The following is a 17,514-nucleotide window of genomic DNA, read 5'->3' as shown; positions in this document are numbered from 1 at the left end:
CCATTTATTTATTCCCCACTTTGTCCCCCCCACACGATACAAACAGGGGGCTCACATAACTCCCCTCCCCAGTCACAAATACTTAAAAGCAATTGCACTAAAGCAATGAACAGTCATAAGCAAATGCAGTTCTAAAAGCTGACTCTCAGGCCATAATTCATACATCAGCCCTCCTACGTGAAGCTGGCATGGCTTTTTGGAAGGCCATTCCAAGGAGGGGGCTACTGCCAAAAGGAAGCTCTAATAGCTCTGATGGGTCGGATGGCAAGAAGATATCATCTGAGGAGCTGATGGGTTCATGGAATCGCAGAGCTGGAAAGGACCCCCAGGGTCATCAAGTGCAGGGACTTCACAAATACCTCCTCCCTCCACACACATCCCCAGTGAGCCCTGCTCCAGGCCCAGAAGATGGGAAAAACTTCCAGGATCCCTTTGCCAATCTGGCCGGGAGACAAATTTCTGACTGACCCCAAAGTGTCAATCTGCGTGCGAAATCCGACCCAAAGCCCCACTGAGGAGAGGAGAGCGAGGTTGGCATAAGGCTAGTGTGGAAGCGGTCTGACTTTACTTCCTCATGCACGTGAGTCCAGCAGCCACATGATAAAGGGAAATGGCAAAACACACCCCAAGAGTCAAACACGACAGGATTATGTAGAAGAAGAAGATGATGATGATATTGGATTTATATCCCGCCCTCCACTCCAAAGAGTCTCAGAGCGGCTCACAATCTCCTTTCCCTTCCTCCCCCACAACAGACACCCTGTGAGGTAGATGAAGAGATTGGATTTATATCCCGCCCCCCACTCCGAAGAGTCTCAGAGCGGCTCACAATCTCCTTTCCCTTCCTCCCCCACAAGAGACACCCTGTGAGGTAGATGAAGATATTGGATTTATATCCCGCCCTCCACTCCAAAGAGTCTCAGAGCGGCTCACAATCTCCGTTACCTTCCTCCCCCACAACAGACACCCTGTGAGGTAGATGAAGATATTGGATTTATATCCCGCCCTCCACTCCAAAGAGTCTCAGAGCGACTCACAATCTCCTTTCCCTTCCTCCCCCACAACAGACACCCTGTGAGGTAGATGAAGATATTGGATTTATATCCCGCCCTCCACTCCGAAGAGTCTCAGAGCGGCTCACAATCTCCTTTCCCTTCCTCCCCCACAACAGACACCCTGTGAGGTGGGTGGGGCTGAGAGGACTCTCACAGCAGCTGCCCTTTCAAGGACAACCTCTGCCAGGGCTATGGCTAACCCAAGGCCATTCCAACAGGTGCAAGTGGAGGAGTGGGGAATCAAACCCGGTTCTCCCAGATAAGAGTCCACACACTTAACCACTACACAGGTCACTGGCTAACCCGGCCTTGGATGCCAGTAAAAGCTGTTTCGACTCCAAGGCTGCCAAGACAACACCAGCACATTCACCCCTGAGCCAGAACACATCATCCTCCGTCAGCAGTTCTGAGACAACAAACGGTAGGATTTTGGGGGTGACGGAAGGATCAAAGCGCCCTTCACGCAAAGATCACACGGGGAGATGTTTTTCTCTCTTCCTCTCAGAGCGTGAAGATTAAAACAAGAAACAACAACACAAAATCCCTGCATCTAAAAGGCATCTGATAATTTTAACTGCTGGCAAATGAGGGATCAAGCAGCACGCCTTTGATCATGCGCCTAAACTCTCCCGCCCCCTCCAGCCTTTCACCCGCATGCATTAAGAGCGCCCCGTGCATCTGGGGTGAGAATTTCAGAGTGGAAGCAGCTAATGATAGACTCTGCCTTCTCTTCCTCGGTGTTTGGTCTCAGCAGGATTAATTTATGGAAGAAAACCAGCCCTCTCTTATTATCAGCGACTAGACCAGAGATGTTCCACAATAACACATCTTTATTTTACTACTTTTAGACCTGGGTTTTAACCACCGGCTCGATGGGCGACTGTAACGTAACTAACCATCACAGATTTTTCTGCCTCCTCTGCGCACTGCCTTTGTTTCTGTTGGAATTATGTATCTGTTCTGTATGCCCTTTGCAACGCTCTAAAGTTCCAGTCATTATAGGGTTAACACTGTGCCCGATTCCCTATTGTCTGCATGACCTAGGAAGAAGATACTGACTCTGTCAATCAAGATCTAGAAGCGGGAAAACTTGTTTGTTTGGTCAGTTAGTCAGGTGACTGCCTTTGTTCAGGCAGAGAAGTCAAGGAGAAAGGGGAAGTATCCTTCATCAAGTATGTGTTCTTCCATGTGTTAACATGTAGTTCTTAGTGTTTGTGGTTTTTACCTCCCGGTACCCTTTCCCTGTAGTAATACATATGTTTTTTGCTTTCTTGTTAAATGCCTCTCAAAGATTATTTGATCCAGCGATCCATCGAACTGTTTGAGATGCAGCAATTCAGAATTCCCTACAACAGGGGTGTCCGGCTTCCTCCGGGATCGAACTCAGGTCATGAGCAGAGCTCGGGGCCTTGTGTGTCATAAAATGTAATGCCAGGTAAGGGAGATATAAACTTTATAAGGGATACAGGCAAACACACACACACACTCAGCCTAATCTGCCTCACGGTCTTGCTGAGCCTCAGCCAACTGAAGGAAGAGAGGCTTGGCTCAGTAGCTCTGCTGTGCAAGTGAAAGAGGTTGGCAAAGCTAGCTCTCCTTCCCCCACTTCTTCCTCAAGGGAGGAGCTTTGCTCTGTAGCGCCTGTTGATTGAGCAAGCCTGGCACAGTAAGTTGTGATGCAGAAGGAAGCAAGAGAGGGAGAAAGAAGCAGACAACAGTGAGTTGCTCACGGGCCTGATAAGAGCCCTCCAAGGGCCTGATTCGATCCCTGAGCCATGTGTTTGACACCCCTGCCCTATGGCAGAGGTGCCAATCATTCGGAGGCTGAATCAGGCTCCCAGAGGGCTCCTACTAGGCCCCTAAGCAACTGGTTGTCTGCTCCTTCTCCCTCTCTCTTACTTCCTTCTGCATCACAGCTTGCCTTGCCAGGTTTGCTCATTAGCACAGGAGCTTCAGAGCAGAGTTCTATTTTCTCCATTGGCTGAGGCCCCTCACTTGAAGAGGAAGAAGAAGACGACGACTGCAGAAGAAGAAGACTGCAGGTTTATACCCTGCTCTTCTCTCTGAATCAGACACTCAGACCAGCTTACAACCTCCTATATCTTCTTCCCCAACAACAGACACCCTGTGAGGTGGGTGGGACTGAGAAGGGGGAGAGATAGCTTGCTTTGTCAGGCTCTTACAATCTCACAGCAGAGCTACAGAGCCAAGCCTCTCTTCCTTCTATTGGCTGAGGCTCCTCCCCCTCCTGGTCCTCTGGGGAAGGAAGGAAAGAAAGAGCCAGAGATTCCTTTCCCAGTCCCCTGAATTGCACAGGAGAAATACAAAGAAAGCACCTTTAAGACCAACGAGTGCTAATGTTTTAAGCATGTTTTATTTTAAATTTGTAAAATCTTTTATTGTGTTTGTCTGTGTCTTTTATAGAGTTTATGTTTCCACTACTTGGCGTTACATTTTACGGCACTCATGGCCTGGTCCGACAAGGTCACATTTATTGTTGGATCTGGGCCTCGTAACAAATGAGTTCAACACCCCCATGGGTCACCCTAAGTCAGCTGTGACTTGATAGCGCTTTCTACCACCAGCTGGATCCTGACGGGCAGTGCTTCTCCAGGGTCAAAGAAAGCGTTCTGGATAATTTCAACTCCAACAGACCTGAGCCAATCAAGTGCACTAGTCGCCTTCTTTTTAATCACCAGTACTTGGGCTGCAAGAAAATCAAATCAGTCAGTCCTAAGAAAACCAACCCTGACTGTTCCCTGGAAGGTCAGATGCTGAAGCTGAAGCTCAAATACTTTGGCCACCAAAGGAGAAGGGAGCACTCCCTGGAGAAGACCCTGATGCTGGGAAAGACAGAAGGCAAAAGAAGAAGGGGATGGCAAAAGATGAGATGGCTGGACAGTGTTACTGATGGAACTAACATGAATTTGAGTGGACTTCAGAGAGTGGTGGAAGACAGGAGAGCCTGGCATGACTTGGTCCATGGGGTCACAAAGAATCATAGAATCATAGAGTTGGAAGGGACCTCCTCCAGGGTCATCTAGTCCAACCCCCTGCACAATGCAGGAAACTCACAAAGACCTCCCCCTAAATTCACAAGATCCTCATTGCTGTCAGACAGCCATCTACCCTCTGTTTAAAAACCTCCAAGGAAGGAGAGCCCACCACCTCCTGAGGAAGCCTGTTCCACTGAGGAATTGCTCTAACGGTCAGGAAGTTCTTCCTAATGTTGAGCCGGAAGCTCTTTTGATTTAATTTCAACCCATTGGTTCTGGTCCTACCTTCCGGGGCCACAGAAAACAATTCCACCCCATCCTCTATAGAGCAGCCCTTCAAGTGCTTGAAGATGGTGATCCTATCACCTCTCAGCCGCCTCCTCTCCAGGCTAAACATCCCCAGGTCCTTCAACCTTTCCTCATAGGACTTGGTGTCCAGACCAGGTTTGCTCAAGAGTCAGACTCGAGTGTGCAACTGAACAACAACAACAAAACTGACATGAAGGAGCCCTTTAAAGCTTTTCTGACCCTAACCCTAACACCTACCTTGATTTCAGAGTTGTCTGTGCCTCCTATCTTGACTTCCTGGCTGGCTACCTGGATCCTCAAGGCCCGTAGCCCATCAGCATTCGACTCGGGTTTCTTTTTGCTGACGTCAATTTCCAAAAAGTTGGGTCTGTCCGGACAGGTTTTGACCAGCGTGTAGGAGTTGTCCGGGGGATAAACAAAGGTGGCTCCGTCAAAAGTCTGCAGCACTTGATCCTGAGAGACCAAGCACAGGGTTTCCCGCTTGGGGTAGCAGCCTTGGTAGCCGTTCTCCACGGCACAGGCTTCCCCTTCTTGACAGGTGGAGTTGAAGCAGCTGATCTCGCTGCCTTCCTCGCACCAGCATTGAATGGTGCAGTCCAGGGTGGCCCAAAACGACTCCCCGATGGAGTAATATCTGCCATCCACATCGCAGCCGCACTGGTGGACGGGGATGCAAATGTCCGTGCTGAGAACGTAGCCCTCGTTGCACTCGCAGCCCTCGGTGCAAGGGGTAGGGCAGGTCAAGGGAGCTGTGAAGTCAGAGCAGGTGGCCGGACAGCTACTGGTGCATACGGCATAGCGGCTGAACTCCGGACACTGCACAGCAGTAGCTAGAAGAAGAAAGAAGGTGCATGAATGTTCAGTTATCGTGTTCCAGGTCTCACCCTTTGATATCTAGATTTCCAGCAAGATGTAGTGGCTAAGTTGTCAGACTAAACAGGGTTGCCGTCCTCCAAGTGAGGCAGGAAAAAAGGTCAAACAAACCTCCGTGAAAACCAAGCCTCCAAAAGCAATAATACCCACAAAGTATTTAAGTAGATACCAAAACAGTTTGTTGCCATATAAACACAGAGAATGATACATAAGGAGCCCGCAAGCCCACTCCCGAAGTCACTCTGAAACAAATTCATGTCCAAACTTTTTAAGGAAGAGCTGCAGGCAGTAGTTCTATTGATAGAGTGGTCCACGGAGAAGAAAGCTTCAAGAATTTTTCTTCCATACAGCAAGGCACAGTGAAAAGAACGCGACGCGGCAGTACTTGATCCCACGTTTCGCAAAAGCTTTTATCATAATTTCATAATAATTTCGCAATTATTGACCATACCAGATAGTAACGACTGTATTGACCATACCAGAGAGCAACGACTGTAAGCATATTGGATACAAGTGATTGTTAGCATCAGCATGTAAACTACATGAGACTTTCTGTAAGCTCGTAGAAGCTTTTGTGAAACGTGGGATCAAGTACTGCCACGTCGCATTCTTTTCACTTTGCCTTGCTGTATGAAGAAACTGTTTTGATATCTACTTAAATACTATGCGTGTATTATTGCTTTTGGAGGCTAGTTTTCGCGGAGGTTTGTTTGACCTTTTTTCCTGCTCCATTATCCGCGTAGCTCTTTGTTGGTTTACACAATCCTCCAGGTGGGGCCTGGAGATCTCCCGCTTTTCCAACTGAACTCCAGCTGGCAGAGATCAGCTCCCCTGGAGAAAATTACAAGACATAAAGAGAACAAGTCCCTTGATAACAGTATCATGAAGTATCAATAGCTTGAATCCCAACCGACTTGGTATTTATTTTATTTTATTTTATTTTATTCGATTTATATCCCGCCCTACCCCACCGAGGCGGGCTCAGGGCGGCTTACAACAGAAAACCAACAAAATCAATTTAAATATATTAAAAATACATTAGTAATTATAATTATACAATAAGATACTTAAAATACATATAAAATACATAAAACACATAAAGCTCGTAGAGCTCACTGGTAACAGTTCCAGAAGATGCAAAGGCATTCAGTTCTCACATATAGTTGAAGATGGAATTCCCCGGAACAGGTTGTCCGCTTCTGCCACACCTGTTTCAATCCTTTGTCAACACAGGATATTCCACAATACTTATACAAAGTACACTTTGCAAAAATCAAACGTTATACACAAGGGCCAAACAGTCTCCACAAATTGCTCTCTCAGTTAGGGCACGCGCTCCTAAATGGCTCGATTCCAACTTCAACTATATGTGAGAACTGAATGCCTTTGCATCTTCTGGAACTGCTACCAAGTCCGTTTGGATTCAAGCTATTGATACTTCATGATACTGTTATCCAGGGACTTATTCTCTTTATGTATTGTAATATTGTTGCAAATATTAGTAATTTTGTCATCATAACCTTGAGGTTGTGTTTTGTTTGCAATTCTGTGGTGACGTCTCTCTTTGTTTAACAACCCCTGGAGAAAACGGCTGCTCTGAAGGGTGGACTTTATGGTGTGTACCATGCTGAGGCCCCTCCCCTCTCCAAGCCACGCCCTCCAACAGTTCCACCCCCAAAGTCTCCAGGTATTTTCCAACCCAGACTCGGTAACCATATCGGACTAGGATTTGGGACACTGGGGAATTGAACCTGGCTTTCTGAGATCTGATGCTTCAACACAGGGGTTCCCAGCTTTTTGAGCCTGTGGGCACCTGTCATGATCCTGGGCCTAGTGAGGCCTGCAGGCCCCAGGGAAGCCTGCCTAGGAGTTACTAGGGTAAGCCTACATTTCCCAGGATCCCTTCTGTCCCTCTGATTGGGTGGCAAGGTTTTGGAGGGAAACTGGCCCAGAGAGGAGTGAGGCCTGGGAGGAGAACATAAAAGGGCCAAGCCCAGACAGGGGGTGTTCTTTTCCTGGAAGGCTGAGCTGGAGGCAGGCTATAGCGTAGGAAGCTTGCAGCAGGGGAAAGATCCCTTACCCAAGAGAGTGAGAGTTGGTTATTAGAGTAGGGACTGTATAGTTAAACGCGTCAGGGCTTTTATTTTTTTGCACCAACCTTTACTGTATATAGAGTGCCCCATGGCGCAGAGTGGTAAAGCTGCAATACTGCAGTCCTAAACTCTGCTCACGACCTGAGTTCAATCCCAGCAGAAGCTGGGTTTCAGGTAGCCAGCTCGAGGTTGACTCAGCCTTCCATCCTTCCGAGGTCGGTAAAATGAGTACCCAGCTTGCTGGGGGGGAAGTGTAGATGACTGGGGAAGGCAATGGCAAACCACCCCGTAAAAAGACTGCCGTGAAAACAACGTCACCCCAGAGTCGGAAACGACTGGTGCTTGCACAGGGGACTATCTTTACCTTTTTTTTACTGTATATATATTTCATTGTTCTACCCACGTATTATTTGAGCACTGTAAATAAACTGTGGTTGTTATACTCCTTGGATCCTCTTGTCTCCTTGGTCACAGTTAAGAGGTATTTATATTCATAAGGAAGACCAGGGTGGTTGGGTGCTCTGGACCCTCCATACAGACTCTTACCAGAGTGGTGGCAGCCAGTAGAAGGCCCTGCTAGGCCCCTGCTGTGTGACAGCACCTTTGGCATTCTGACTCATTTATTTATTTCCTTAAATTTCAGAGTAGTGGGTGCAACCACAAAATGGCTGTCACATTAGGTAGAGTCAGCCACAAGATGGCTGTTGTAGAAGGTGGAGCCACATTCTCAGCGGAAGCCCAAATACCAGCACGGGGGAAGAGATAATAAATCGAACTCTGTGGTGGAAATGGCTTCTGAAGCAGTGTTATTTTAATCTGCATAGCTGATCAGATCTTCATTGGCCAATCGGAAGCCCTGCTGGGAAAGAGCCCCACTTCATCCCAGCCATTTTCTAAAAACACCTATGAGCCACTACACCATGCTGGTTTGGGTCATCTGAACAGTACTTTTGATAGTTGCTTGGTGCCTTGAAAACTGAAAACAGAGCCGAGTCTGCCCAGTAGAATTCTGTTGTCCGGCTGCTCGAGGAATAAGTTCACACTGAGTCTCATTACTTAGAAAAGAAATAGAAGTTATTTATTGTGGGGGGAAAACTCCGTGCCAGATAGAAAAGGCAGAGGAAGGTGCTTCTAGCTATCTAAGCTAGGATAGAGAGCGATTGTAGAAAAAAATATCCAGATGGTTACTGCTGAGGCCTGATTCGCACATGCACGAGAATAAGGTGGTAAAAAAGGTGGCAGAGCCGGGCCCTGAAGCAGACTGTAGCATTTCAGACTGCAGGTCGTAGAATCCAGCTCCGAATGTTCATTTGCACGAAAAGCCCCATGGAAATAGAAAGCGAAGAGCCCCGTGGCGCAGAGTGGTAAAGCTGCAGTACTGCAGTCTGAGCTCTCTGCTCACGACCTGAGTTCAATCACGGCAGAAGCTGGGTTCAGGTAGCCGGCTCAAGGTAGACTCAGCCTTCCATCCTTCGGAGGTTGGTAAAAGGAGAAAAGTGTAAAAAGACTGGGGAAGGCAATGGCAAACCACCCCGTAAAAAGTCTGCCCTGACAACATCGTGATGCGACATCACCCCGGAGTCGGAAACGACTGGTGCTTGTACAGGAGATTACCTTTTTAAATAGGAAGCTAGGACACCAAAGGGGAATAATTCTATCTCCCTCTCTTTGCTAAATGTGCTGGCTCTCTATCGGCAGGGAGTTGTCACTGTTGGTGGGGGTGGAAAGTGGCACTGAGGGTTTGCCAGGCAAGAGCCATTCAGAGGTGGTTTGTTAGGGTTTGTAGAATCTTTCGGGCTCAAGTCCGTGTTCTACTGGAGAAAGTTTTCCGTCCAGATGTTTCGTTCTCAGCTGCGGAGAACATCCTCAGTGGCATTGCAGCCAGAGCAGGCGCTCTGACCTTCTTGGCTGCTGTGCATTGAGTGGGGCCAGGGCTGCTGGAGAGCTGCTATTTCTAGGCTGGAGGGGGTGTGGTGAAAGGGCAATTGGTTTGTGGATGTGCCCATTGTTTGGTGGGGCTTCCTGGAAGGGTAGTGATAAGGAAACTGGCTGTTGAATGTGACCATTGTTCTGTGTTAATTGCTGGGAGGGTTGGAAGGGGTGTGAAGATAAGGAAGATGATTGTTGACTGTGCTGATTGTTCTGTGGAATGTGCTGGTTGTTCTGTGACTTTCTGCAATTTATAGTCTGTAGGGTGTTTTGCAGAGCTGGGTACCAAGTAGGCTTCCCAACCCCCCCGCCCTGCCGGGGGACCCCTGGGTTAGCAGCCTTTTCCCCCCGATCTCCAAAGCATGGAAGCGGGAGGGGGGGGGAAACAGCGCAGCCTCCCTTCGCGAGGTGCATGCTGGGACTCGTAGTCCTTGCATCCTCTCCGGCTGCTACAGGCGTCTCCTCGGGGAGTCTGGCCGGCGGAGGGGGGGGGAGCTCCGCCCCCAGAGGACCATGTGCGTTTCTACCTCCGGAGGCTTCAGTCGCTGATTGAAAGGCTTCCTCTTGGGATGGGGTGTCTGTGTTACTTTGAAGAAGTTGGCAGCAACTCGTGAGTAGAGAGGCCGATCCCCCTTCAGTGTTGCCAGAAATGGGGGGGGGGAGTCTGCTGAGTACTTCATTATTCTCTATGGTCGTTTTCACACTCACCTTCCGCCGGCGCGACCCCCCTCTTCACCGCGCAGGATCTGCGCGGATTTCACACTAAACGCTGCGGAGCAGCCAGAAAAGCCGGAAGCTCCCGTCGCAAAAGCCGCGCAAACGCCAAACTGCTTTTTGGCGGTTTCAGTTTGAGCGGCTTTTGCGCCGGGAGCTTCCGGCTTTTCTGGCTGCTCCGCAGCGTTTAGTGCGAAATCCGCGCAGATCCTGCGCGGTGAAGAGGGGGGTCGCGCCGGTGGAAGGTGAGTGCGGAAAACGACCTATGTGGAGATCGATTCTTATAGGGTATAATGGGGAAATGATCTGGAGGTTTTGGGGGCTTTGGGGGCACTGTTTTTTGAGGTAGAGGCACCAAATTTTCAGTATAGTATCTAGTGACTCTCTCCAAAGTATCTGCCAAGTTTCAAAGCGATTGGACCATGGGGTCCAATTCTATGAGCCCCAAAAGAAGGTGCCCCTATCCTTCATTATTTCCTATGGGAGGAAGACATTTAAAAAGGTGTGCGGTCCCTTTAAATGTGATGGCCAGAACTCCCTTGGAGTTCAATTATGCTTGTCACACCTTTGTTCCTGGCTCCGCCCCGATGTCTCCTGGCTCCACCCCCAAAGTCTCCTGGCTCCACCCCCAAAGTCCCCAGATATTTCTTGAATTGGACTTGGCAACCCTAGTACCAAGATTGGTGGATGAAAATGCCTTCTTCCTTTCTGTTAAAATTGTGCTGGTGTTTGCAAATCCCAATAGCTTCACTGTTCAGGCGGGTATGATAATGTGAGACCGTAGAATGGACTTCAGTTCTTTCAAAGTGGATGACATGGTCTCCTTCTTGAAGTGCATGTTCAGCTACAGCTGATTTTTCTGGCTGAAACAAGCGACAGTGTCTCTTGTGTTCGGTGAGACGGGTGTTGATACTGCGTTGTGTAGTGCCAATGTAGACTGCACCACAGGAGCAGGGTATTTTGTAGACTCCAGGGGTTGAAAGTGGATCTCTCATATCTTTGGCCGAGCGCAGCATGTGGCGGATCTGTTGTGTGGGCTTGAAGACTGTGTCAACATTGTGGCGTTTGAGAATTTTGCCAATGCAGTCTGTGACAGATTTTATGTAGGGCAGGAAGGCTGTACCTACATTTGTTGTGTGGCTCGGGATTTGGTGTGGATGGTCTCCTGGGATGGAGGGGCTCTTCTAATTTTTTGTTGGGAGTATCCATTGGCCTGCAGTGACAGAGGTGGTTTGCATTGCCTGCACAGTGACCTTGGACATCCTTAGTGGTCTCCAAGGGTAGAGTTCTAGCAGGAGCTCCTTTGCATATTAGGCCACACACCCCTGATGTAGCCCATCCTCCAAGAGCTTACAAAAAAGAGCCTTGGAGGATGGGCTACATCAGGGGGTGTGCCCTAATATGCAAAGGAGCTCCCGCTAGAATTCCACCCCTAGTGGTCTCCCACTCAAGTACTAACCAGGGCTAAATCTGTTTAGCTTGCAGGGCTGACCCTGCAACCTCAAGTCCAATGCTCCACCTCCAACCTCAAGGCCACCCCACCACCTCAGCCTTCTGCCTAGGCTTGCCAGGTGTGGTCGACAAGCCGGTGGGGGACTTATCAGGAGGCTCTGGTAGAGGGAGGGGGTGGGGAGGGAAAGAAATGCAATTGAACTCCCAAGCAAGTTTCAGGTGAGCTGGCTCTCACATTTAAAGGGACCATGTTCCTTTTAAATGCCTTGCCTCTACTGGAAATGGAGGATGGGGGTACCTTCTTTTGGGGTCTCATAGAATTGGACCCCCTGATCCAGTCTTTATGAAACTTTTTTTAAGGAGGGGTACCAGCAGCTATGCTGAAAATTTAGTGCCTCTATCTCAAAAACAGCTCATCCAGAGCCCCAGATACCCATGGATTGATTCTCCATTATACCCTATGGGAACCAGTCTCCTTAGGGTATAATGGAGTGCCCAGCAGACATTTCCCTCCCCCCACCCCACTGCTTTCTGATAACCCTGAAGTGAGGGGAGGACCTCCAAACCGGGGGGGGGGGATCCCCAGCCCCCCAACTGGGAATTGGCAACCCTATGTGTGTGTCACTTCTGACTTTAGGTCAGTTCTGGTAGCCATTTCATGGCAGCCATTTTGTGGCTGCACTCTGTGGTAGGTGCCAAAGTTGTCAGCAGGCTCAAAAAGGTTGGGGACTCCTGGGCTAAGACCTGGTTCACACACGGCAGCCAGAGGAGGCAGACCTGCCACAAAATGGCTGCCGCCACTTCAGTCAGTTCCCTTCAGTGCTGTGGTGGCAGTTGCTGCCAAAAGAACGTTTTTTTTAAAAATCTGCACAGCCAATCAAACCTCCTGTGGCCAATAAGAAGCCTTGTTGAAGAAAAGCCTTACCTCACTCTGCCTACTTTATAAAAAACACTTAATGGGAACCAGGAAAGGTGTCAGCGGGGCACCCCCGGGCACCATATTGGTCACTGCTGCCTTAGACTGTAGTCTCCCTCAGGGCAGAGACATTTTTATTTTTAAAAAAGGGGAATCCAAGAGCACACATGGCGATGTGATCACAGACAGAGCATATTTTGGCAGGCTGTAACATTCATAAAAGTTACGCCCGATAGAGAGTCGCTGAAGACAGCTGTCTGGGTACCAAAACATCATAGCCTTTAGCTCCAGCGTCGAAGGCAGATGCAAGCGAAGGAGCCCTCGATTTAGCCTGGGGAGTCAGGCAAGCATGACACTGGAGGGTGACGCAGGCAAAGAGCAGGCTGCAGAGGGAGGAAAGCAGCTCGGATGCGCTTGATTTATCGCAGCCCGAAATGTCAGCCGTAAATCACGCCGACTCTCCCTTGAATGGGGCACTTAAATTCCACTTCGCATTGAATTCCACCCGGGGAGGGAGCAACGAGTTAAAAAGGGTTTCGCTTCTGCTTGTCCTTTGCTTGCTCTCCCCTTCCTTGCTTTCAAGTGTCCTTTTGTCCTTCTCGGATTGGAGACCGGCAAGGAATGAATCACCTTTCACAGGAACAATGCCTGTTTGAATCTGGGGCCCTTCTGGCTTTTCTGTCCAGGCTCATAAAGCTTTTCATATTTTTTAAATTTTCCCCGTAATGGTTCAACAATGTGTGTGTGTTTTTAAATGCCCTGGAAACCATGTATATCAGGGGTGGCCAATGGTAGCTCTTCAGATGATTTTTGCCTACAACTCCCATCAGCCATGCAAAAAACCTCTGGAGAGCTACCGTTGGCCACCCCTAATGTATATCGCTCAGAAAGGAAATCCACTCAAGAAATATCTGGGGACTTTGGGGGCGGAACAGGAGACTTTCAGGGTGGAGCCGGGGAGCAAGGGTGTGATAAGCATGACTGAACTCCAAAGGGAGTTCTGGGCATCACATTTAAAGGACCAATGCTTTTAAATCCCTTCCCTCCATTTGAAAATAATAAAGAATAGGGGAACCTTTTTCGGGGCGCACAGAATTGGACCCCCTGGCCCAATCCTTTTGAAACCTGGAGGGTATTTTGAGGAGTGGCACTGGATGCTATGCTGAAACTTTGGTGCCTCTACCTAAAAAAACCCCAGCCTCTCTAGAGACCCAGATACCCAAGGATCAATTCTCCATTATACCCTTCAGGAATTGGTCTCCATAGGGGAATAATGGAGTGCCCAGCAGACATTTCCCTTCCCCCACCCACGCACTTTCTGATAGAGGTGGACACTCTGGAGTCTTCATGAAATGGACTAATGGATTGATCATAGCACTTTACTATACGAGCCCTTCGTTGGCACTAAGCACTTTATTGTTGGGATTAATTTCTATGAAAATATTGTAGAAGTGCTTAGTCGCACACGGTCATGAAATGTTAATGACTGCTTCACCAGTTGAAATAATATATAAGTGTGATATGTTGAAATCATTATATTTAAAAGTTTTGTGGAATAATAATCTGAATGATTGGATTGGATTATGATTTAGTTAATTTCGTGATGGTCTTTTCCCGCCACCCTAACTTTTTAACTGGGAGCCAGTTTGGTGTAGTGGTTAAGAGCGATGGATTCTAATCTGGAGAAGCGGATTTGATTCCTTCCTCCTCCTCCACTTGCAGCCAGCAGGGTGACCTTGGGCCAGTCACTCTCCTCGCAGAGCTGTTCTCTCAAGAGTAATTCTTGAAAGAGTTCTCTCAGCCCCATCAGGCCCGCAGCCAAGGAACACCTCCCAACTCCCCTTGGGCCTTTATGGTCCCCTCCATTCCCTGGCCCCCATTCTCTCCGCTCCGATTTGGCAGCCCCCACCCCTCTCCGCGGGCCTCCCCCCCTCCCAACTCATCAACACAGGGAAACACTGAAAAGTGAGCTTCAGGGACTATTTCAAGGCAGCTGCCTCCGCCGATCACATGACCGGCGAAAAAAAAACGCTCGAGGCCAGCGGTTCGTGAGCTAGCTTTCCGGTTTGCTCAGCGATTCAGTGCTGGGGCAGCCAGCGCTGAACTTGCTGAATGCGCGGAAAGCCGGCGTACGAATCGCCAGCCTTGGAGCGGTTTTTCTCGCCGGTCACACAATCGGCGGGGGGCCGCCTTGAAATAGCCCCCGAAGCCCTGCTTTTTTTGTAGCAGGGACTCATTCGCATATTAGACCACACCCACATGATGTAGCCAATCTTCAAGAGCTTACAGAGCTCTTAGTACAGGCCTACTGTAAGCTCTTGGAGGATTGGCTACATCAGGGAGGTGTGGCCTATTATGCAAAGGAGTTCCTGCAACAAAAAAAGCTCTTCTCATACACCTACCCACCCAAGGTAAACCTAAAGCATTACTGCAAACTTTAAGAAAGTTTCCAGGATCTGGGGGGTGTTTCTGAAGTCTGGGTAAGCCCACCTGGCAACTTGGCATAGTATTTCTCTAACTTTTGCTACAAGTTCCCAAAGCTGCCGTTTCAACCCCAACCCTTCAAGCCACCCTTTACTCTCCTTTGGCAAAGCCCAAGTATCTTCCCTACCCGCCTGCCTCCCAGTCAGACTAGCAAATCCTCCCATCCCCTACGCCAAGAGAGCTGGATGCAGAGCTTGAAAGATCCTCAGGCAAATGCCAGTTACCAAGTCAGGGACTGATGCAGTTACAGAGCCATGAAATAGAATCCCTGAGATGCTTTGAGGCAGAGGTGGTCAAACTTGCTTAACATAAGAGTCACACAGAATATGTGTCAGTTGCTTGAGAGCTGAAGACAGGAAGGAAGGGAGGGAGGGAGGAGAAGAAGGAAGAAGGAAGGAAGGAAGGAAGGAAGGAAGGAAGGAAGGAAGGAAGGAAGGAAGGAAGGAAGGAAGGAAGGAAGGAAGGGAGGGAGGGAGGGAGGGAGGGAGGAAGGAAGGGAGGGAGGGAGGGAGGGGAGGGAAGAAGGAAGGGAGGGAGGGAAGAAGGAAGGAAGGAAGGAAGGAAGGAAGGAAGGAGGAAGGAAGGAAGGAAGGGAGGGAGGGAGGGAGGAAGGAAGAAAGGAAGGGAGGGAGGGAGGGAAGGAGGGAGGGAGGAAGGGAGGGGAGGGAGGGAAGAAGGAAGGGAGGGAGGGAGGGAAGAAGGAAGGAAGGAAGGAAGGGAGGGAGGAAGAAAGGAAGGGAGGGAGGAGGGAGGGAAGAAGGAAGGAAGAGGAGGAAGGAAGGAAGGAAGGAAGGAAGGAAGGGAGGGAGGGAGGGAGGGAGGGAGGGAGGGAGGGAGGGAAGAAGGAAGGGAGGGAGGGAGGGAGGGAAGAAGGAAGGAAGGAAGGGAGGGAGGGAGGGAGAAGGAAGGAAGGAGGGAAGGAAGGAGGAAGGAAGGGAGGAAGGGAGGGAGGAAGGGGAGGGGAGGAGGGAGGGAGAAGGAAGGGAGGGAGGGAGGGAAGAAGGAAGGGAGGGAGGAAGGGAGGGAGGGGAGGAAGGAAGAGGAAGGAAGGAAGGAAGGAAGGAAGGAAGGAAGGAAGGAAGGAAGGAAGGAAGGAAGGAAGGAAGGGAAGGAAGATGATATTGGACTTATATCCTGTCCTATACTCTGAATCTCAGAGTCTCTGGTCACAATCTCCTTTACCTCCTCCCACCGCGTGAGGTAGGTGAGGTCAACAGGGCTCTTACAAGCCCTTTCAAGGACAACTTCTATGAAAGCTATGGCTAACCCAAGGCCATTCCAGCAGCTGCAAGTGGAGGAGTGGAGAATCAACCAGTTCTCCCAGATAAGAGTCCGCGTACTTAGTCACTACACCAAACTGGAAGGCAGGCAGGCAGCAGGCCGGAAGGAAGGAAGGGAGATAGATGGGAAGAGGGAAGTAGAAGTAGAAAGAAAGCAACTTTAAATGCATTCTCCATGCCACTGGCTGGCTTGACTTGGAGAAGTGATTTAAAGAGACAAGTCTCTTCTCCAAGCCGGCCAGCAGGGCAGTGGAGGCTTTGAGGGTCACATAATATGTGTGAAAGAGCCATATGTGGCTCCCGAGCCACAGTTTGGCCACCCCTGCTTTGAGGGGCTCAGCAGTCCAGCACTCAGCGATTTTGGGCAAGGTTTGTATCCTTCGCATTTCCACCGCAAAGGGCAACACTCACCGCACCCTGTTTGCGCTCGCCAGTCTCCGATGGGGATCCCCAGGGCTTGGCACACCAGGGCATAAGCTTGAATGGCTTGGCAGAGCCCTCCCGTGCCGTTGTCTCGGATGCTGCACAAGTCGTAAACACAGCTGTGGACAAAAGCTGTGGGATCGACGATGGCGCTGCATTCCCACAGGGGGCCTCCGGTCTTATTGATGAAACCACAGTGGTCCGAGCCAAATAGAGCAATTCCATCGCGGCATCGCAGAGGCTGCAGTTATCAGGCAGCCGGACGAACACTTCCATTCGGATGGTAGACGCGCCAGCCTTTCGCCCAGGTCCACCACCGATGTGGCCAGTTTCCCATCTGAGCGCAAGACGTCGTCCTCCGGATTCTTGTTATAGTTCCCGCAGAGCCCGCAGGTCCCGTTGATGTAGGAACCCGGAACAGAAATAGCGGCATAATGCTCTCCATCATAGGTCACCAAGAGGCCAAAGTCAGTTTCTACTGCTGTTGACAAACCACTCTGGTAGATTTTTATTGCCCCCAGTTCCAAGAAAACAGGTAAAGAACATGACCAAGTCGTCAACCTGCAGGAGAGGAACAAATTGCCATAAGAACACAAGAGAAGCCATGTTGGATCAAGCCAATGGCCCATCCAGTCCAACACTCTGTCACACAGTAGCCAAGAAAACCTGGTGCCATTAGGAGGTTTACCAGTGGGACCAGGACACTAGAAGCCTTCCTACTGTTGCCCCCCTCCGCCCCCACCAGGCACCAAGAATACAGAGCATCACTTGCCCCAGACAGAGAGTTCCATCTATAACTTATAGCTAACAGCTGATGGACTTTTGTTGCTCGTTAAGAGGATGAGGGGGAGAATTGAGCAACAAGGAAACAAGCAAAACATCTGCATGCTATTTTTATTCCTGTCCTTTCTCCCAAGAGTGCGGTACATCTTAAGTGGCTAAGCCCCTTCCTACAGTTTATCTGTTTCTCTCACAGATTGGGGTGGGGAT

General features: G+C 49.6%; 1 protein-coding gene across 1 annotated transcript in view; it reads right to left on the bottom strand.

Moving 5' to 3' along the window:
- TECTA (tectorin alpha) overlaps positions 1-17,514 on the bottom strand; it is a 232,242-nt gene that overhangs the window by 56,181 nt on the left and 158,547 nt on the right. The window contains 4 exon segments of the mRNA XM_060251812.1: positions 4,598-5,190; positions 16,513-16,734; positions 16,737-16,778; positions 16,781-17,079. Coding sequence (XP_060107795.1) covers positions 4,598-5,190; positions 16,513-16,734; positions 16,737-16,778; positions 16,781-17,079 — 1,156 coding nt within the window.

Source organism: Heteronotia binoei, chromosome 12, assembly GCF_032191835.1.
Source record: "Heteronotia binoei isolate CCM8104 ecotype False Entrance Well chromosome 12, APGP_CSIRO_Hbin_v1, whole genome shotgun sequence".
Taxonomy (NCBI): domain Eukaryota; kingdom Metazoa; phylum Chordata; class Lepidosauria; order Squamata; family Gekkonidae; genus Heteronotia; species Heteronotia binoei.
This window is presented reverse-complemented; position numbering and strand designations above follow the sequence as displayed.